Below are 22,071 nucleotides of genomic sequence, written 5' to 3'. Positions count from 1 at the left end.
TCAAAGGTTACAGGGGGAAGGCAAGAAAGTGGGGTTGAGAGGGATAATAGATCAACCATGATGGAATGGCAGAGCAGACTTGACGGGCAAAATGTCCTAATTCTACTCTTATGTCTGAAGGACCAAAGAAGATGTAAGTAATATATAAATACTACTGAATTTCCCCCCTTTTTTTTTGAAGCTTCTGAACTATATTTGATGGAAGACTAATTGCCAATTCACAACATTAAAATTTAGTTATGCTTTAGGGTCCTTGCTCTTATTATCGTTTAGTGGTGAAAGTTTTTCACATTTTTAAGCATATGGGAGTATTCAGGAATCAAAAAGCTGGCAACTAGTAATGGATACGGCTCAATGAATTACAGGTAAAGCCCTCCCCACCATTGAGCACATCCACAAGGACCCTCACCACCGAGGCTGTGCTCTTTTCTCACTGCTGCCATCACACAGGAGGTACAGGAGCCTCAGGATACACACCACCAGTTTCAGTAACAGTTATTATCTCTCAACCATAAGCCTCTTGAGTCAGTGGGGGCAACTTCACTTGGCCCATCACTGAACTCTTCCTACAACCTATGGACTCACTTTCAAGGACTCTTTATCTCATGTTCTCAATATTATTATTATTTTGAGTTTTTTCTTTCTGTATGTGCACAGTGTGTCTTTTTCAGATTGGTCGTTTGTTCAGCTTGTGTGTGGTTTTATATCGATTCTATGGGTTTTCTTCATATTTACTGCAAATCCCTGTAACTAAATGAATCTCAGGGTTGTATGTCAGGGTTGACATGCATCTACTTTGATAATAAATTTGCTTTGAACTTATGAAGTGTACCACTGGTATGCAGAAAAATAAGACCATTTTGAGCTGAACCACGTTTAAGCAATATTTCTTCACGTATTCAGTTACAAATCAGAAAAATCCAACATCAGTTTGAGAAGCCGTAATGTGGTTGTGACAATGTACTTCAAATACTGATATTTGAAAAATATCAAAATTAATCAGTAACACAAGAATCTCAAGCAACACGCACACAATTCTGGAGGCACAAAATTTATCACTTACCATCCCATGAGCCTGCGTATCCAGCCGATCATTCTCCATAACTTCCACTGTCTCCGACAGCATCCGACCACCAGACACATCTTTCCTTGTCTCTTTCCCACCCCCCCCCCCTCACTTTTAACAGGGTTTTTTCTCTACATGACTCCCTTGCCCATTCGGCGTCCTCTCCGATATCCCTTCTGGCACATCCTGCAATGAAAAGCGCTACACCTGCCCTTAGAACTCCTCCCTCACCACCATTCAAGGCCTCAAACATTCTTTGTATCCAGGGCCGCCTCCTACATCAGTGAAAGACAACACATTGTCAAGCACCTTCGCTCTCTGCACCACAAAAGGCAAGATGTTCTGGTGGCCATCTGCTTCAATTCAACTTCACGTTCTCATTCTGACATTCCTGTCCATGGCCCCTGCTGATGATAACCAAATGCAGATTGGAGGAGACCTCCTATTCCATCTCCAACCTGATGGTATGAACATCGATTTCTCTAACGTGGTAACCACTCCCATTTTTCACTCACCCTCCATTTTGTTTTCCCCCTTTCTGCTGGCCCTCTCATCCATCCTCTTCTCCCTTCCCTTTACTGTTCTGTCCTATCCAATTCCTTCTTCCTTCACTCTGTACCCTCTTCCATCTATCACCTTCCAGCTTCTAATGTCATCCATCCCTCATTGACCCACCCACCTCCCCCCTTACCTTGGTCTCACCTATTGACCCATCCACCTCCCCCCTTGCCTGGTCTCACCTATTACCTGCCACCTTATCCCTATCTCCCCATCTTATTCTGGTTTCTGCCCCCTTCCCGTCCAGTTCTCAGTCTGAAATGTTGATTGTTTATTCCTGTCCCTAAACTTAAATCAATGTTTCCAGATGTTCCTGCAGTTTCCTAGACCTGTTGGTAAGGTGATCTCCACATAAAGATTCAAAGTTCAAAGTAAATTTATTATCAACGTACGTTTATGTCACCATATTGGACTATCTTTAGATTTGTTTTCTTGCAGGAAAATAAAGAAATACGATTAAATTTATGAAAGACTATACATATGCAAAGACTGACAACCCAAACTATAAACTAGGACAAATCGTACAAATGATAAAAAGTTAAACATTAGCACAACTACAATCCAGTCTTCTGAATTCAATGTGAAGTATCTCATTAGATCCTTAGCAGTTTCAAACAGGAAACCAGTATAATGGTAATTAAATCCTACAATATTCTGATACAAGATCTTCAGGATACTTGACAGGGTGGAATTAGAAAGATTGATCACTCCAGAGGTGGAATCTTGAACCAAGGAACAGTTTTTTTTAAAGCTGTTGTGACAGATGAGGCTTGTTTCCTCTCTGAGGGTCTTTCTCAAAGAGTGGTAGAAGTAGAATTTTTGGATGTCTCAGGCAGAGGTGGTTAAATTCCCGATAAGGGTTTGGGTGAAATGTTACCCTGGGGAATGAGGAGTGCAGAGTTAACATTAAAACAAAATCAGCCAAGATCTCTTAAGTGCCAGAACAGACTCAAAGGTGGCAAGCAGCCTCCTCCTGGCTCCGGGAGAAATCTGCGTCCAGCGTCTGCCGTTTTTCTCGTGTTTCAGCCTGCTCCTGCTCCTAGTTTGTATAATCTCAGTTGAATGAATTGAATGGCGCTAATCCCATTTAGATAAACATTGTGTTCAAACCATTTATGACGGCTGAACTTTCAGGGGATTACTGCTAAGTAATTCACTTAAGGGATATCTTTTTAATTGATTTCCTAAATTTGAATTCACATCAATGTTAAGTGGATGGTCCCGAAATGAATAAAATTTTAATGGTATATGGCAAAGTATACTTCGCATTACCAATGTACCTCAGGGCCAAATGAAGTATTTTCCTAGGACAGTTCTCATTTCAAGGAATTACCCCATTTCAGGGTGCATATGCAAGAGCTTTGCACCCTTGTTTTAGGATAGTATGGGGCTGAGGGGGGTGGTGGGTGGAATGTCAGAGGTAAGTTTTTAATGGAGGTAAGTGCTGGGTTCGTGGATGGTGGTAAAGGCAAATACGTTAGGGACATTTAAGGAATTCTTAAATGGATGATGGATAAATGGAGGGCAGCGTGGGAGGGAAGAGTTATAGTGCTGTGTAAAAATCTTACTCACACACACACAGATGTGTATATATATATAGAGAGAGAGCGCTAGGGTGCATAAAAAATTTGGATAGTAGTGAATATTGGTTTGGAAACTGAAATAAGAGTACCTAGCTTTATATTAGCTCAAGACATAAAATTCAATTGAAAAGACATAATATACAAAACTGTGCAGAAGTCTTAGGCACCCTAGCTATATATATGTGCCTAGGACTTGCAGAGTGTTGGAGATTGACGTTCAAGAAGATTAAAAGGCTGGCACAACATAGGCCAAAGTGCCTGCACTGTGCTCTAGTGTTCTATGTTCTGTCTTGGCTGGATGTGTGTTCAAGATTTTATAACTTGTCTGGTGATTTAGTGGGTAGCTGCACCACATTCAATGGATTTCCTTCCCTTTCCCTGTTGGCCCAACTGGGCTTCAGCATTGCACGTGAGCCTTCTGTGGGGCATGGAGGGGGCGAAGCAATTAAGAAGGGTTTTTATTTCCTGCCCCGCCTGAGTAAAGCGCATGAGCATTGACTGCTGGTGGGCATCGAGCTTCTCTGTAGTGCCTCCTTCTGGTCACTAACTCTTCACATTTAATGGTGTGAGACTGAGAGACGGAACAAGGCTCTGTGGCCTTGATGTCCTACCCGCACAAAAAAAAATCATTCCTCCTTAAGGGGAAAAAAAGGAATTTGGGGGCTGGGTGGTACACGATCATTTTAAAATGATTAAATAGTACTTAATTAGTATCCACCAATTGGGCTTGAACACAAAATTGATGGGTGGTAATTGGCTTTGTTGTTGACAGCAGATCAGCAGTGACTTGGATAACTTAGAAGAAATTCTTGATGACCTGCAGAACAGTCAGCTACAGCAGATTTTCCCAGACATGAAAACGGTTTCTGCTAGTGGACCAGTTGACAGGCAGACCATCTTCCAGGACCTCCTGCAAATTGGCAATGGAAACGTCTCTGCGTCGCCACTTGGAACACCAAGTCCGTTATCTGGGATGTTACAAAATGGTAAGAGTTTCATACGTGATTTACATTGCTTTGATATATGCTGTTTTGGACTTGAACATGTGCAGTTTCATAATCTATAGTTAGTGTAGTCCTGCAAAATGGAAGGGCCATGAGTGAACTGCTGGAACAGAGTGATTTTCATTATTACTTTACGTACTTGGATCCAGCTTCACTTTAAATAATGCGCCCAGCTTTGATCAACAACCAAGGTGAGGGTAGGGATTACATGTTTCTGTCCATTGATACACAGTTCTGATGCTGTGTTCCCTGCCTATTGGTTAGAGAAGGAAAGGCAAAGTGCTGATCTTAGTGCGATGGGGTACTTGGCATTCCAGACCTCTTCACCCACTGCTGCTAGGGTCTCCTGTGTTCACTTTAACCAACCTCGATTTCGTTCTGAAAGTAACTTCCAACACTTAGAGTCTTGGCGTCAGAGAGAAGTACGGCATGGGGCAGGCCCTTCAGCCCATCTAGTCCATGCCAAAACCATTTAAAGCTCAGAAAATACTCAGCAAGGCATGCGGCAGGTTTGGAGATAGAACCAGTGTTAATGTTTTGTGTCAATTTAAGATGTTGATATAAAAAAAGTTTTAAGTTTCCTGCTCAGCAAATGTGGTGTTCTATCATTTTCTGTTTATTTTAAACTTCCAACATTCATAGTGCATAGTTTTTAATATTCAAATAGAGTTGTGTTTGGCTTGTCAAATTTCCAAACTAACAAAAATGTTTGCATGCATAGTAAGGAATACATTGCAACCCATTCTTTGCCGTCTTTTTGATTACCTGATTTGTGGACCAGGCAACTCAGTGTTGCAATCCTCCTAACAGGGTTCAGCTCCCTGCCATACATTTGTACTAATGTTTCAGTGACTGTATGCAACTTAATGAATACAAGATGTTGAGACTATGTATGAATTTTGTCACGATGCTGCAGAGGGAGTTGTGGGAATATGTGCTACGTTGCACTGAATCACTGCAGGGTCTGTCTCTGAGAGTGGGATTGTGGGAAATGGAGATCAAACCCGAGCTGAGCCCCCCGGATAGTGGAGCGGCCAGCACGCAGTCCCAGAATGAGGGGAAGGAGACGCTTGAGAACTTGGAATTCTCTCTTCTGGCAGGGTGTGGAAGTTCAATCATTCAGTTACACTGAAACCAAATGTTAGTATGTTTCTGAACATTAGAAGATCAAGGGTTAGGAAAATGTTGTTGAAATTAGAAGAGAAGCCATGATCTCATTAAATGGCAGAGAAGGATTGTGGAGTCATTGTTACCTACTGCACCAATGGAGCCTTCTTTCCAGTATACAAGTAACACAGAATTTCTGGAGTTAAATCATGACCTACTGCATCATCCTTGTAGTAATATAATTTAAATATATAATCCTCTGCTCAGCCCCCGTAACAAAAATCATTTCCTCTTCCCTTTTTCTGTCCTTTCAAAAATAATTCTTTATTCCCTCTGTCTTCCTCACAAAAACAATCTGCTCATCACTGAACAACAATCCACTGCCTATCTCCATTGGTTGAACTTGTCATAAAAACATAGTTTGATTGAGCTGCAGCAACACACACACGCTACACTCTCTTACGATGCTGGAGGAGCTTAGTTGGTCATGCGGTATCTATGGAGGGACAAGAATAGTAGACGTTTTGGGCTAGAACTCTTCCACAGAACTGAAAAGAAAGAGGGCAAAAGGCAGACTAAGAAGGAGGAAGAGCATGAGCTGATGGGTGAATCCAGGTGAGAGGGGCAAGGATGGGAAGGAGGATGAAGTTTCAAGCTGGTGTATGATAGGTGGAAGAGTAGGAATCTGATGAGAGGTCAGTAGATCATAAAATAAAAGGAAGGAGGTGGAGAACGAAAGGGAGGAAAGTGTGAGTGAGGACTGGGGAAGGGAGCAAGAAAGGGTAAAGGAACAAGAGAGAAATGGGTAAACAAAGGGGTGGGGTGGTCATGAGAGTGGTTACTGGAAGTTAGTGAGATCGATGTTGATGTCATCAAGTTGGAGATTAAATATGAGGTGTTGTCTCCCCCTGTCTGTGCCTGGCCTCAACATAGCACCAGAAGAGGCTATGGACAGACTAGACGGTGTGGGAATGGGAAGTGGAATTAAAATGGCTGGCCACTGTGAAATCCTGGGAGTTAGACCAGATGGAACAAAAGCAATCCAACAATCTGCATTGGGTCTCGCTGATGTAGAGGAGGCTACACCAGGAGTGCCAGTTACAATAAATGACCCCAATGCTTGATCTAGCAATCTGTTGGGAATGTACTGAAAGGTATTGATTTTCAGTATGCTTGGTTTAGCTAGTTGAAAGATGAGAGATCATACAGTTAGTCCTTTTTTGTCCTTGTTATGTTTGTTAGAACAGTGTGCTCACCATCTGCTGTTTAGCACTGGAACTGCAACTATTGAGTTCTGTAAATCACTTTCTTTTTCCTTTCCTGTCTTTGTGTTTGTCACCTCTGACGAATATGTTACCTAACGGATTGCATCATAAGCTATGTAGGCAACACAGTAGGTCATCTGATTATATTTTCCTCAGAGCTGAAGGTTGACACAAATCAGTCATCGATTTCACCTCCACATTGATTTTGCCATTGTTAATCTACGTAGCTTGGTGACTGTTATCACAAATGGCATCAGATTTAATGTTTAATTATGTTTTCATTCATTCTATAATCTAACATTAGAAAAATTGAATTACTTTGTATATTTGTCTTCATGGGTGTATGAATGCTGATTTATTAGAATTTTTTATTTTAAAGTTCTGCTATCACACCTTTTTTAATCTTTTAAGATAAAGACTAAAGATTATCTTTATTTGTCACACGTACATTGAAAAATACAGTGAAATATGTCTATCACTTGAGGTTCATATTAAAATGATAATACAACTTTTAGTAAAGTATTATTTCAGTGCCTCCTTTCTTGCATGCATGTTGCAAACATACTTCATCCACACTTTTGCTATGTTTCATCCATATTTAGGCCTTTCTAGTTTAAAATTGAAGGATATATGAGGGAAAAAATACACTATCCTTCCTTTGAATGGTAAATTACTAGAATTTATTTATTTAATGTAATACTGTTGCTGAGAATTTGTATGAATATTTGGAGCAGAAATGGACTATCCAGCCATTCCTGGCTGCTCCACTGTCCATCAAGAACACAGCTGGTCATCAACATTCGGACACCAGATACATACTCTTGATCCAGTAATCGATCTGGTCTGAATGAACTTTATGACAGCTGTACAGGTTTAGAGAATTCTAAAAGTTCATCAGACAACATTAGATCACTCCTCGTCTTGGTCGGAAATTGTCTCCACCTTTTTTCTGGGACTGTGATTCCTGGTTCTGCACGCCTCAGCCAGAAAGCTGGAGTTGTGAGCTCGTTAAACTAGTTGCTTCTCTTTTTTTATTGTACCAATGCCCCCTGGTGTGAACTTGGGAATGCATTTATGCTTTGTGACTGATCTCATGAACAGTGTAAAATTTTGTTGCTGTTCAATTTTTTCCTATCACTAGGAGAAGCTAAAGAGATATTAATCCAGATGCGTGTCTTGGTATTGTCCTGAAGGATCTACAAATTCTATAATGTTAGAAACAGAACCTACAACTTCTAGCATAGATAAGAACGTCACTGAGTGAAAGCAGACTCTGATCATTTGCAAAATTAGATAATTCCTAGAGGGGCTCAGCAAGGGAGTATCATAAACAAGGTAAAAATGAATAATACGTGGACCTGTGACATTGTGGCCATTACACACACTTGGATGTCTCAGGGACAGGAATGGCTGCTGAGGAATGGCTTTAGATGTTTCAAGAAAGTCAGGGTGGGAGGCAAAAGAGGTGTGGGCGTGGCATTCCTAATCAGGGATGGTATCACGACTGCAGAAACAGAGGAAAACATGGAGGGATAGTCTACTGAGTCAGGGTGGGTGGAAGTCAGAAACTGGAAAGAGGCAATAACTCTACTGGGTGTTTTTATAAGCCTCCCAATAGTGACAGAGACATCAAGGAGCAGATAGTGAGGCAGATTCTGGAACAGTGCAATAATAATAGGGTTGTTGTGCAGGTGGTTTTAACTATCCTAGTATTGACGGGCATCTACTTAGAGCAAAGGGTTTCATTGGGGTGGAGTTTGTTAGGTGTATTCAAGAAGGTTTCCTGGCACAATATATAGATTAGCCAACTAGAGGAGAGGCTGCACATGATCTGGAAATGAACCTGGTCAGGTGTCAGATCTCTCAGTGAGAGAGCATTTTGGAGGTAGTGATCACAACTACGTCTCCTTCACCATAATGCTGGGGAGGAATAGGAGCAGACAATTTGGGACAACATTTAATTAGGGTAGCGGGAAATATGATGCTATTAGGCAGAAACTTGCAAGCATTAATTGAGAGCAGATGTTCTGAAGAAAATACACTGCAAAAATGTGGCAAATGTTCAGGGAACATTTGCATAGCATTCTGCATTGGTATGTTTCATTGAGGCAGGGAAAGGATGGTAGGGTAAAAGAACCATGGTGTACAAAAGATGTAGAAAATCTAGGTAAGAAAAGAAAAGCTTATGAAAGGTTCAAGAAGCCAGATACAGTTAGAGCTCTAGAAAATTACAAGGTTGCCAAGAAGGAATTTTAAGAATGAAATTAGGAGAGGTAGAAGGGGCCATGAGAAGGCCTTGGTGAGCAGGATTAAGGAAAATCCGCAAGGTATTGTTTAGTATATGAAGAACAAGTCATGTGAGAATAGGATCAACCAGCTGTGATAGTGGTAACGTGTGCATGGAGTCAGAGGAAGTAGCAGAGTTACTTAATGAATATTTTGCTTCAGTATTCACTGGGGAAAAAAATTCTTGGCAATTGTGGAGATGACTTGCAGTGGACTGAAACGGTTGAGCGTATAGACATTAAGAAAGAGGATGTGCTGGAGCTTTTGGAAAGCATCAAGTTGGATAAGTCACTGGGTTCAGACGAGATATACCCCAGGCTATTGTGGGAAGTGAGGAGATTGCTGACTGTCTGGCAGTGAACTTTGCATTGTCAATAGTACCAGAGGATTGGAAGGTTGCAAATGTTGTTCATTTGTTCAAGAAAGGGAATAGAGATAACCCAGGAAATTATAGACCAGTGAGGCTTACTTCAATAGTGGGCAAATTGTTGAAGGTTCTGAGAGGCAAAATTTATGTGCACTTGGAGAGAGATAATCTGATTAGGGATAGTCAGCATGGGTTTGTCAAGGGCAGGTCATGCCATACGAGCCTGATTGAATACCTTGAGGATTTAATAAAACACATTGATGAAGGTAGAGCAGGAGATGTAGTGTATATGGATTTCAGTAAGACATTTGATAAAGTTCCCTATACAAGGCTCATTCAGAAAGTAAGGAGGCATGAGATCCAAGGAAACCTTGCTTTTTGGGTCCAGAATTGGCTTGACCATAGAATACTTAGGGTGGCTGTAGATGGTTCATATTCTGCATGGAGGTCAGTGACCAGTGGTGTTCTACAGGGATCTGTTCTGGGACCCCTCCTCTTTGTGATTTTCGTAAATGACCTGGATGAGGAAGTAGAAAGGTGGGTTAGTAATTTTGCTGGTGACATAAATTTGGGGGTTTAATGGATAGTCTGGTGTTTGGGTAGGTCAAATTTGAAGACAGAGTATAATATTAATGGTAACACTCTTAGCAGTGTGGAGCATCAGGGAGATCTTGGGGTCCGTGTCCATAGGACACTCAAAGCTGCCGCATGTGTTGACAGTATTGTTCAGAAAGCATATGGTGAGATGGCCTTCATCAGCTGTGGGATTAAGTTCAAGAGCCATGAGATGATGTTACAGCTATATAAAACTTTGGTCAGACCCCACTTGGAGTACCATGTTCAGTTCTGGTCACCTCATTACAGGAAGGATGTGGATACTATAGAGAAAGTGCAGAGCAGATTTACAAGGTTGTTACCTGGATTGGAGAGCGTGCCTTATGAGAATAGGTTGAGTGAACTCGGCATTTTCTCCTTGGAGCGACGGAGGATGAGAGGTGACCTTATAGAGGTGTATAAGATGATGAGAAGAGGCATTGATCATGTGGATAGCCAGAGGCTTTTCTCCCCCATGGCTGAAATGGCTAGCACAAAGGGTTTAGTTTTAAGGTGCTTGGAAGTAGGTACAGAGGTGGGGTGGTGTGTATGTCAGAGGTAAGTTCATCACACAGAGAGTGATGGTTGTGTGGAATGCACTGCCAGTGACGATGGTAGACAATAGGGTCTTCTAAGAGACCCTTAGATAGGTACACAGAGCTTAGGAAAATAGAGGGCTATGTGGTAGGGAAACTCTAGGCAGTTTTTAGAGTAGATTACATGGTTGGCACAACATTGTGGGTCAAAGGGCCTGTAATGTGCTGTAGATCTTCATGCTCTGTTTTCTACCAGATTATGGAGGCCAAGCAAGTTTCAACATTGACTATGACTCCACTTTGCATAATGACTGTACATAGTAGATCAATGCAGATGTAGTAGTGTCATCTACAAAGCCTGGGTTAACCCTCACTACCATTGCTTACCTCATTCAATCCCTCAATTAATAATAAATGTATAAAATGTTAATGTTTTAAACATCCTAACCTTATGAACTGAGAACCTGTTTTGCATAGTGATTTGTTAATTGTTTAATATTAAATATATTAAGAACTTGCTTGTGAACAGCTCATATTAACCATATAACTTTGTTGTCAAGTTGCTGTTGTGCAGTAGTGGGCAGCTCAGTCTAAATTGCATTGTTGGCAGACGTGACTTTCAGCTGCATTTGAGAGTTTGTACCGTGAAAGAAGCTTGGTAATTTTAGTTAGTGATGAACAGGAAAAAGGTCTTCCACTGGCTTGAGTCACACCTGCAAACAGATGGGTTATAGCTACAGAGACTAGTCATTACACTCCAGACACATCTCTGCAGGAATAAATCAGGAGCTACGTCCTAGGCCCACCATCTTCACCTGTGGTAATTGCCTAACCTCAGTTGGCATCGTGACTTCACTGGGCAGGTTCTTTCAGGAAACAAATCAGACCAAGATTCCCTCAGGTTCTTGAATTGTTTAACTTTGTTTTTGAAAGTATGAATGGATGCACCAGGAACTATGTATCTATGTACCATGAAGAACTGGACTGTCTAACCTGTCGATCCCACATTTCGGAACTAAAAATGCCAAATTTCCTGCACAGAAAATTACACTTGGACTCAAAATAACCCTTATCAATGAAAAATACTAATCAATGCACACGAAGTGCCGGAGGAACTCAGCAGGTTAGGCAGCAAATAAAAATAAATAAACAGTTGATATTTTAGATTGAAACCCTTCTTTAGGACCAGAAAAGAAAGGGGAAGATGCCAGGATAAAGAGGTGGGGGGAAGGGAGTAAGGGCAAGATATACGGTGATAGGTGAAGTCAGGTGAATGCGAAAGGTGAAGGGCTGGAGAAGAAGGAACCTGGAAGGAAGGAAGAGTAGTCCATGAGAAAAAGGGAAGAAGGAGGGACACAATGGGAGATGTTAGGCAAGTGAGGAGAATATGGAAGAGGCCAAGTGGGAATGAAAGAAGAGGAAAAAAGAAAAAAAAAGAACAATTATTGGAAGGAGAAATCATTGTTCATGCCATCAAATTGGAGGCTGCCCTGATGGAATACAAAGTTTTGCTCCTCCACCCCGAGAGTGGCTTCATCGTGGCCGAGGAAGAGGCCGTGGACTGACATGTCAGAACGGGAATGGGGACAGGAATTAAAATGGTCGGCTAACGGGAACTTAAGTTTGTGGCAGTGGGCTGTAGGTGCTTGACTCTCCGATATTGGTTTCTGGGTTAATAGAACATTATAGAGGGGGTGGAGGAGGTATTTTAGGAAATGGTGAATTTCAGGTTTACTTTGGGTGTTCAGCAAAACCCAGCAACCTTGTGTTGATCAGTTTACTCCAGTGGTGAACTGAGAGTGAATGACAAAGAGCCTGCACCTCAGATAGTGGTTCATAGGTCCTCCTGTACAATGTGAATCGGTCTTTATCTGAAATTGCCGCAAAATTTGCATGTACTCTATTTTGTCAGCAAATAATGGACAATTTATCTTCATTGTATGATTGAGACAAAAGGCTCTTAAGGCTTTAGGAGAGTAAATGTCTAATAGCACAGTTTGTCACTAATGCACATTTTGTTTTCTTCTAACTCAAACAACAGCTTTCAATAATCCTCGAGCTGTGCAGCCAGGCAGACCACAACAAGGCCGAAACGCAGGACTGGACATCCACATGCAGGGTCAGACAAGTGCAGGACCATTCCCACCAATACGAAACAGCAGTCCATTTGCTGTCATGTCACAGCAAGTGATGGGCAATCAGACAATGCTGAGTAGTCAAGGAGGCTTGGCAGTTAGTGCAGGTACGTTCATCAGTGTTAGAATTGTTGCAGCTTGATGCTTCTTTTCATCTTTCTGTTTCTGGTTAGGAATATGATCAAGTAAGTTAAAGAATTCCTTACTTCATAGCATGAAAGTTCTATAAGCTGTATTTGTTTTTTGTTTTTCCACTTCTCCACTTAAAGAACTAAAGAACTAACCTGTTGTGTCTGAATTGAAAGAGTGGTTATCAGCAGAGCATTTCACAACAGAGATGATCTCAGCTGTGTCCACATTGCTCTTTCTTTTTTCCTGTAATGTTTCCCTCACCTAGTTTGCTCTCTCTCGCTCTTGTTCTCTCTTTTTCTCACGCTCTCTCTCCCTCACTCTCTTGCCTGCTGTCTCACACTCACTCTGCCCCTCCTGTCATCACACCACCTTTCATTTCTATCAATTCAGTATTTGCCTCCCTAATCGCTGTCACATCCTATCACCTCTCCTTGATGACCTTATTGACCAATCACCATATCAAGCTGATTCCACCAATCAATAATCCAGGAATCCCTCCCTCTAGGCCAGTCTCTTCTCTGAAGCAGTGGATCTAATGGCTTCACCCTCTTTCATCCACCAGATCAGCAGTGGGAGTGAATCTTCCCTCATTTCTTTCTCTCTCTCTCTCACTCCTGTCAATGCTGTCACAAAAGTGTGATCTGTCTTCTCTGATCTCCCTGTTTATGAGACCAAGATCCTTCCTTTAGCCTTATCATTGATCATCAACATAGTGGCTTAAAACAAGATGTCACCAGTTACTGATGACCTTTGTCCTAAATGAAAGCGTCTTGCTTAACATTTTCATTCTATTTGCATCAGCTGGCCCTTCTTCATCAAATTGTGCTTTGCTCTTTATAATCATTCCCCTTCCTTGAGCAGTACCGCTCCCACTCACTGCCCAATCCCCTTCGTCACTGTGCTTTTCTTCAGATTTGCTGTCTTTCCACCACTGCCCAGAATAACCCTCTTCCCTTCCAAGCCACTCGCTAGCAACTTCCAGTTCTTCCTTAAATGTGTCACTGCCCAAATTCAAAGTAAATTCACTATCAAAATACAATTTGTCATCATATATTACCCTGAGATTCATTTTCTTGCCAGCGTACCCAAAAAATCCATAACCAGAAAAGAATCAATGAAAGACCTCACCAACAGTGCTGACAACCAGTGTGCAAATGCAAAAAGAAAGTAAAAGACATACATATAATAATTAAAGAAGCAATAAATATTGAGAACGTGAGATGACGAGCTCTTGAAAGTGAGTCCATAGGTTGTGGGAACAGTTCAGTGACGGACAAGTGAATGTATGCTCTTTAGCTCAGGAACTGATCATTGACTAATTGTCCCTGAACCTGGTGGTGTGAGTCCTGAGGCTCCTGTACCACCTTCCTGATGGCAACAGTGAGAAGAGAGCATGTCCTGGGTGCTGGGGGTCCCCAGTGATGGATGCTGCTTTCCTGCGGCAGTGCTCCGTGTAGACGTGTTCAATGGCAGAGAGAGTTTTACCCGTGATGAGGGGTTTTCTGTTGAAGGGCACTGGTGTTTCCATACCAGGCAGTAATCTCAAACCTATCAGTCACACAACCCCATCTCACCCACTGGAACTCCTGTCCCTAGTATAGCCAGAACTGTAGTTACAGAGGGAAATGCATAATCTTGCCTCATCCTCTCTACCTATCTGGAATCTTTAATGTATTCGACCAAGGGAGCCAACTCTCTTGGATGGTACTTCCCTTGCGTATTTTGTTCTTAACTGTCCATTTGCAAATCGTCTGTAAATGTCAGACTTCACCTTTGTCCTCACTATTACCTGACAAGTCTTTCCCTACTCTTACTTTAACTGACAAATGTTAAAACAAGTGTTTTATACTCTTAATTGTTCAGAAGTTTGGACTTCGGTCCATGTCACAATTCCTGTCTGTTGACCAGGACACTAGACCGCTGTGGCTGAACCAGACCATTTATAATGTGGTGTCAAATTCCATTCGGATCTGTGCTAATCACCAAGGGTGGGTCGGCTTGGTTACCGACATCAGTCGCTGCCTGTGCCTCAGTCAAACTGCTTTTGATACCCTCACGGACCTAACCATTCCATTACCCTCTCAGCTACATTTCCATCTTTCAGCCTGTACCAAAGTGAACTCATATAAAACATTACTTTCCGTATACTAACCTACAAAAAGTCTAACACAAGAAGTACTGCAGATACTGGAAACCTAGAGCAACACATGCAGTGTGGTACAGGGGCTCAGCAGCTCAGGCAGAATCCATGGGTGGAAATAAACAGTCAACGTTTCTGGCCAAGACCCTTCATCAGGAGTCTACATTTCGGGCCAAGACCCTTCATTAGGTCCTGATGAAAGGTCTCAGCCCGAAACGTCAACTGTCCATGGATACTGTCTGACTTGCTGAGCTCCTCCAGCACATTGCATGTGTTTCTACAAAAAGTCCTGTTCTGCCATCGGCATTATGCTCATTCACTCATTGACAATACCAAATTCAAAGTAAGTCTTGGTAAATTTATTATCAAGGTACATTTACAGTATATGTACAGTACCTTGAGACTCATTTTCTTACAGGCATTTACAGGAAAATAAAAGCATTCATCTCTTACTTTAAATTACCTCCACTATTTCCTTCCTGTGTCTCTGGCTCAACTCTACAAACCGAAAATCATTGAGCTTTTCTAAATCATCATTTCCATGTTCCCAACATTAATTGCTTCACCTTGTATAGCCTTGCCTTTAGCTACCTAGAGCTTAAAGTCCGGAGTTGCCTTTCTTCCTGGGCCCTTAGTTACCAGTGGAGCATATTCCATTGATGACCTCCTGTCTCTAACATCCTCTGTTCTGAGCTGGTTTCTCGTGGGTGGAGTGCCCTTCCTAAATTTCTATTCCTCTCTCTCTCTCCCCCTCTCCTCACCTTAACATTTTCTTTAGTGGCTAGATCAGATTTTGTTTGCCAACTTGAAGAATCATGGCGCATTTTTAAACAGGTTAAAAAAAGTCTCTTAAGTGCAAGTTGTTGCTGTTGTTTGCTTCTAGAGAGGTAAATGAAATATATTCTTTGCAGAGTTTTCACTGTATGAAAACCATAAGACATAGGACCAGAATTAGTCTGCTGTGCCATTCCATAGTGGCTGATTTATTCCCCTGCCTTCTCCCCTTATCCTTTGGCACCCTTACTAATCAAGAATCTGTCAACCTCTGTTTTAAATAAACCCAATAGTGGCCTCCACAGCTGTCTGTGGCAATGAATTCCAGATTTACCACCCCATGGAATTCCTCCTCCTCTTTGTTCCAAAGGGATATCCTTCTACTCTGAGACTGTGCCTTCTGGTTGTACACTCCCCCACTACAGGAAAGATCCTCTCCATGTCCACTCTGTCTATGCCCTTTAATATTTGAGAAGTTGAGTTGATGCTGTACACCTGCCAACTGGTGATGGTATCAATTCAGTTCTGAGGCAGAGAATGTGAAGATGTTATTGCAGTTAGAATGTTGTGTCATGTATCTTCACTCCCAAAAGCAATGTTTTTCATGAGACATCAGGTGCAGAGACCATGTTTAAGTAATCTTACCCTTACTATCTGGAGACTTTCTTTTTAATGCAAACACTTTTCAAGTGTTTGCTTCCTTTGCTTGTCCTGGTATTAGAAGATTTATGTGATCAGTGTTAAAGTACTGAAATGCCTCATATAATTGCAATGGCATTGTCTAATACTGGTTTAGTTCAGTTTCTATCCTCCTTGGCTTTGTGAGTTGCACACAGATATAAAGCCAAGCCAAGTCACGTCTTGCCTTTGCCTATTGAGAGTACTCACTGAGAGTATGTTGTGTTGAACACAATCTTAACTGTGTAATCTTTGGCGGATTTTAATTTCCATGATCCAGAGGACCCTTCTGTCGTATCAGTTCGTTGGATACATCCTAAGAAATGAACTGTGGATCTCTTGCTGAAACCCAGCTTTCAGATTGTACCAGACTTCCCAGTGTTATATACCAGAGAATCTGCAAGATGGGCCAAAACGCCTAACCAAAGTTTTCTGGCAGAGCTTGCAACCATTAGGCACGCTGCCTGTGATCTCCCCTCCTGGTTATATGTTAAACTGAAACATTTCGTCATTCCTTCATCACCTGATCTAAAAGTTGGAACTCTTGGCTCCCGGCAGCACTGTGGGAGTTATCCTCACTAAGGGAACTGCAGTGAAAATGGTTCATGACCTCCTCAAGAACTGTCAGGACGGGCTGTAAATACTGACAGTGCTAGCTTGACTCACATCCAATTAATGGATTTTTTTTTAAAGAAGTAGGACTAGGCACTTCTTGGTTAGGTCAAATACTTTAACTGAAATTTGAAATATCAAGAACAAAGTGAATGTGTTATATGACATCCGTTTGGCTAGGCTCGAAGGTGTAATTGAAGCTGTTGATTACTCACTTTGCAAAAGAAATTCTTGAGGACTAAGTAACCTTGTTTTTATTAAAAGAATTCTGAGAGCTTTTCAGATATAAGGACAAAATGGTGTTGAATATTGAGCTAGAACAGTGTCTTTCTGAAAAAATGGTCACATTGTGTGCTTGTGAGTGGAGACAAAGAGGAATTAGCGTAACAGCAGTAGGTGGTATTCTATTCATTTGTAAAGTGTCACACACAAAATGCTGGTAGAACACAGCAGGCCAGGCAGCATCTATAGGGAGAAGCAATGTCGACGGTTCAGGACGAGACCCTTCGTCAGGACTAACTGAAAGGAAAGATAGTAAGAAATTTGAAAGTAGTGGGGGGGGGGGAGGAGGAAATGCGAAATGATAGGAGAAGACTGGAGGGGGTGGGATGAAGCTAAGAGCTGGAAAGGTGATTGGTGATACAGAGCTGGAGAAGGGAAAGGATCATGGGACGGGAGGCCTCAGGAGAAAGAAGGGGGGGGCAGCACCAGAGGGAGATGGAGAACAAGCAAACAACTAAATATGTCAGGGATGGGGTACTTTCAAATCTCTTACTATCTTTCCTTTCAGTTAGTCCTGACAAAGGGTCTCGGCCCGAAACGTCGACATTGCTTCTCCTTATAGATGCTGCCTGGCCTGCTGCATTCCACCAGCATTTTGTGTGTGTTGTTTGAATTTCCAGCATCTGCAGATTTCCTCGTGTTTGCATTTGTAAAGTGTGTTTAATGGCTGCCTTATTTTTTAATTATGTGAGTGCAGAGAATTTTGGGTTTATCATCACTGTCTTGTTTGATGTCAGATGTGTTGCTTTATGTCAGCAGTACAGTGCAAAGGCATAAAACTAATATAAATTACAAAATAAATAGTGCAAAAAAATTAATTCATGAAGTATTGTATGAGGTAATTGGCAGCTAACTGAAATTACTTCAAAAGGAAAATGATGATTAATGTGCACTATGTCTCTTCCCCAGCATTTAACTCCCACTAACCAAAATGATGCTTACCATACCTGTCTCAAACTTTCAAAGTGCCATTTGAGGCTTGTATTTCAAAGAACTGGAAGCTGAAATGCCTGTTCAATTTAAAAACTTTATTCAATAAACTTTTACGTAAATGCTATAATCTAGCATGCCATCTTTTAACTGATTAAGAGAGGACTCTAACATTACAGTATCATGTATACCACTTGAAGGTGTCATTATAGTCAATAATAATGCTTCCTATAGTGACTTTGCTTTAAAACAATCATTCATAAAAGTTCATTTGTGATAAATCAGTGGAAGTGGTCTGGCTTAAGTAGCAGGAGCATAATTGACGTGATTCTTTGATCATAATGGAAGGAGGAGGATTTCCCCAGACAGGGTATACCCATTATGAGTTGCAATTAGAGACAAACATCGGAAAAATGTTTGTGTAATTTTCCTGTGTTGTGTAATACTTAAAATTTTGACTGAAAGGTGTCATTGACCCCCCCTCCTCTACTGAATAATTAGTTTCTGGCCTTGTATGCCAGCACGTTTAAAAATACATTAAATTTCTCAGTCGCAATAAGTTGTTTTACATGTAAAAAGAGCACTTGCTGTTGGGTTTTAGTAACTTATCTTCAGCTCATTTGGAAAGTAAAGCATTGACGTATTTGGTAGCAAAAGTGATTCACTTCCTCAGGAAGGAAGCTAGGGTTATCCACACTCCTCGGCACCTGTCACTCGTACATAAAGCAACACTTCCTATCAGCAAGATTTTACAGTATTTGTAGTCCACAGAAGAGATATTATGCACGTTCACTGAACTTTTGATATTTTGAGACTAAATGACTCGATTTTATTGGGAGTCGTGTTTTATAGTGCTGCATACCAACGGGAAAATGTCTCTACAATGAAGAGCTCTGCAGTAATTTCAGATTTGAAAATAAATGGATGACAAGAACTTGTCAAAGTAGCACGATAAGGATTTATACAACGTGTACTGCCTGAAAAAGGTAAATGAATTCCAGAAGCAGGATTACTCTCCAGCCTTCCTTGTTCCTTCCTAGGGATGGTCAGTAGTATGGCAAGTGGAGCCCCCCGACCCAGCATGGCTTCTGTAGACTGGTGTCAGTCGAGCTCTGCTGCAAACACCACGGGCAGCTCAGGATCCAACACAATAAGCAGGACAACACTGCAAGGCAGCATGATCGGCAGTCCTACATCTGCTATTCCAATGAGACCCAACAGTCAGCCTGGTCAGAGATCGATGCTCCAAACGCAAATGATGGGTATGTTGCAGCATTTTTTAATTCCAATGCCTTACTTTGTTAAGAAAAGCTTCTACATTTGTAAAAATATGTATTATTCTCTAAGAGGTATCAAATGCCACTTTAAAAAGCAATTGCTTTTCTGCTACCTTTCACTTTGATCAGGGTCATCAGAAATTGAGGTGGGTATGGGAGGTTCATCGTATGGTCAGCAACAAGCACCTCCAAACCAAACAGCACCTTGGCCTGACAGTATAATGCCTATTGATCAGGGGCCTTTTGCCAATCAAAATCGGTAAGTTGCAGTATTGCTTATAACTAAATAACTTGTCTTTTCAAAGAATTTGAATTGAGTTGATGGTCATTATTCCAGCAGTATCTTACCGTTTCACAGAGAGAGCAGCTTTTGAACTATTAATAGTTCAAAGATCTTAAATGGGAGCTGACAACTTCAGATTGGAAAGGAGTAAAACTATTATGAGAGTTTCAAGATTCAAGATTGTTTGTCGTTCTGCAGAACGAAATGATTATTACTCCAGATTTGATGCAGCATTAAAAAACACATAACATGAAAGAGATATTCTCCATATCAAAGTGGAAATGATCTGTGGGTACATGGGTTATGTTGATTTAACTAATTAAGAGTATACATCTTAGGGCGACATGGTGACACAGCAGTTAACTGGATCTTGTCCTGACCTTGGTTGCCGTATGTAGAAAGTTAGCAAGTTCTTGCAAAGTGGACCTCATGTGGTTTCCTGGTTTCCTCATAGCAGCCAAAGTGTGCTGTTCAGTTAGCTGATGATTGTAAGTTACAGCTCAGTGTAGGTTACTGGCACAGAAAGTCAAGAAGAGTTAATGGGAATGTCATAGAGCATTACAGCGCAGGTACAGGTCCTTTGGCCCATCTAGTCCATGCTGGTCTGCTTTTCTAGGGATAGCCCTGCTTATCTCCCTCACCATGTGTCTGTCTAAATCCCTCTTAAATGCCAAGGATGGTGGTGAGGCAGATACATTAGGGGCAGTAAAGAAACTCTTGGATAAGCACATGGATGATAGAAAAATGTCAGGCTATGTAGAAGGGAAGGGTTAGATTGATGTTAAAGTAGGTTAAAAGGTCGCTACAACATCGTGGGCCAAACTGCATGTATGATGTTGTAATTTTCTCAATAGATAATAGACAGTAGGTGCAGGAGTAGGCCATTCGGCCCTTCTAGCCAGCACCGCCATTCACTGTGATCATGGCTGATCATACACAATCAGTACCCCGTTCCTGCCCTCTCCCCATATCCCTTGACCCCACTATCTATAAGAGCTCTATCTAACTCTCTCTTGAATGCATCCAGAGACTTTGCCTCCTCTGCATTCTGGGGCAGAGCATTCCACATATCCACCACTGTCTGGGTGAGAAAGTTTTTCCGCATCTCTGTTCTAAATGGCCTACCCCTTATTCTTAAACTGTGGCCTCTAGTTCTGGACTCACCCATCAGCGGGAACATGCTTCCTGCCTCCAGTGTGTCCAATCCCTTAATAATCTTATTAATGTTCAAAGTAACTTCAAAGTTCAAAGTAAATTTATCAAAGTACATTTATGTCACCATATGCAACCCTGAGATTAATCACAGTAGATACAAGAAACACAATGGAACACAATCAATGGAAGATCGCTCCCAGCAGGATGGACAACAATCAATGTGGAAAAAAAAGCCTATGTAAATACAAAACGAAAGAAGGAAAAATTAACAAAAGTAATAAATAAACAATAAATATCAAGAATATGAGATGAAGATGCCTTGAAAATGAGGTCATAGGTTGTGGGAGCGCTTCAGATATGGGATGAGTGAAGTTAACCCCTCTGGTTCAAGAGCCTGATAGTTGAGGGGCAATAACTCTTTGTTCCTGAACATGGTGTTGTTGGTCCTGTGTCTCCTGTGCTACCTTCCTAATGGCAACAGCAAGAAGAGAGTACGTCTTGGATAGTGGGGGTCCCTGATGATGGATGCTGCTTTCCTGCAACAGCACTCCATGGAGATGTGCTCAGTGGTGGGGAGGGCTTTACCTGTGATGGAATGGGCCATATTCTCATAGACATTTCCATACAAGGACATTGCTGTTTCCATGCTGTGCTGTGATGTAACCAGTCAATATAGTCTCCACCACACATCTATAGAAATATGTCAGAGTTTTAGGTGACATGCTGAATTTTTGTAAACTGCTAAGAAGTAGAGGCACTGCCATGCTTTCTTTGTAATTATATTGAAGTGCTGGACAGATCCTATGAAGTGATAACACTGAGGAACTTAAATTTGCTGACTCTCTCCACCTTTGATCCCCCGATGAGGACTGGCTCATGGATCTCCAGCTTCCTCCTCCTCAAGTCGATAATCATCTCCTTGGTCTTGCTGACGTTGAGTGAGAGGTGGTTGTTGTGGCTTTCAATCTCTCTCCTATATACTGATTCACCATCACCATTGATTCAGCCAACAACAGTGGTGTTGTCAGCAGGCTTAAATATGACACTGGAATTGTGCTTAGCCTCACAGTCTGAAGTATAAAGTGAGTAGAGCAGGGGGGCTAAGCACACAGCTTTGCGGTGCACTTGTGGCAAGGGAGGTCATGGAGCAAATGTTGTTGCCAATTCGAATTGACTGGGGTCTGCAAGAGAGGAAATCAAAGATCCAGTTGCACAAGGAGATGGTAAGGTCTAGGATTGAAGCTTATTAATTAGTAGTACTGAATGCCGAGCTGTAGTCAATAAAGAGCATCCTGGTGTATGCACCT

The 22,071-nt window shown here is 41.7% G+C and overlaps 1 protein-coding gene across 12 annotated transcripts in view; it reads left to right on the top strand.

Moving 5' to 3' along the window:
- The window catches only part of ncoa2 (nuclear receptor coactivator 2), a 312,874-nt gene that overhangs the window by 265,022 nt on the left and 25,781 nt on the right, over positions 1-22,071 (top strand). For 9 of the 12 annotated variants that reach the window (XM_059982705.1, XM_059982738.1, XM_059982722.1 and 6 more), the window contains 4 exons: positions 3,980-4,193; positions 12,408-12,608; positions 19,090-19,311; positions 19,456-19,585. In XM_059982705.1, coding sequence (XP_059838688.1) covers positions 3,980-4,193; positions 12,408-12,608; positions 19,090-19,311; positions 19,456-19,585 — 767 coding nt within the window. The remainder of the gene's footprint in view (positions 1-3,979; positions 4,194-12,407; positions 12,609-19,089; positions 19,312-19,455; positions 19,586-22,071) is intronic. The other 3 variants (XM_059982729.1, XM_059982773.1, XM_059982747.1) reach the window with 2 other exon arrangements.

Source organism: Hypanus sabinus, chromosome 1, assembly GCF_030144855.1.
Source record: "Hypanus sabinus isolate sHypSab1 chromosome 1, sHypSab1.hap1, whole genome shotgun sequence".
Lineage (NCBI taxonomy): Eukaryota > Metazoa > Chordata > Chondrichthyes > Myliobatiformes > Dasyatidae > Hypanus > Hypanus sabinus.
Note: the sequence above shows the minus strand (reverse complement) of the source record. Positions and strands in the feature narration are given on the sequence as shown.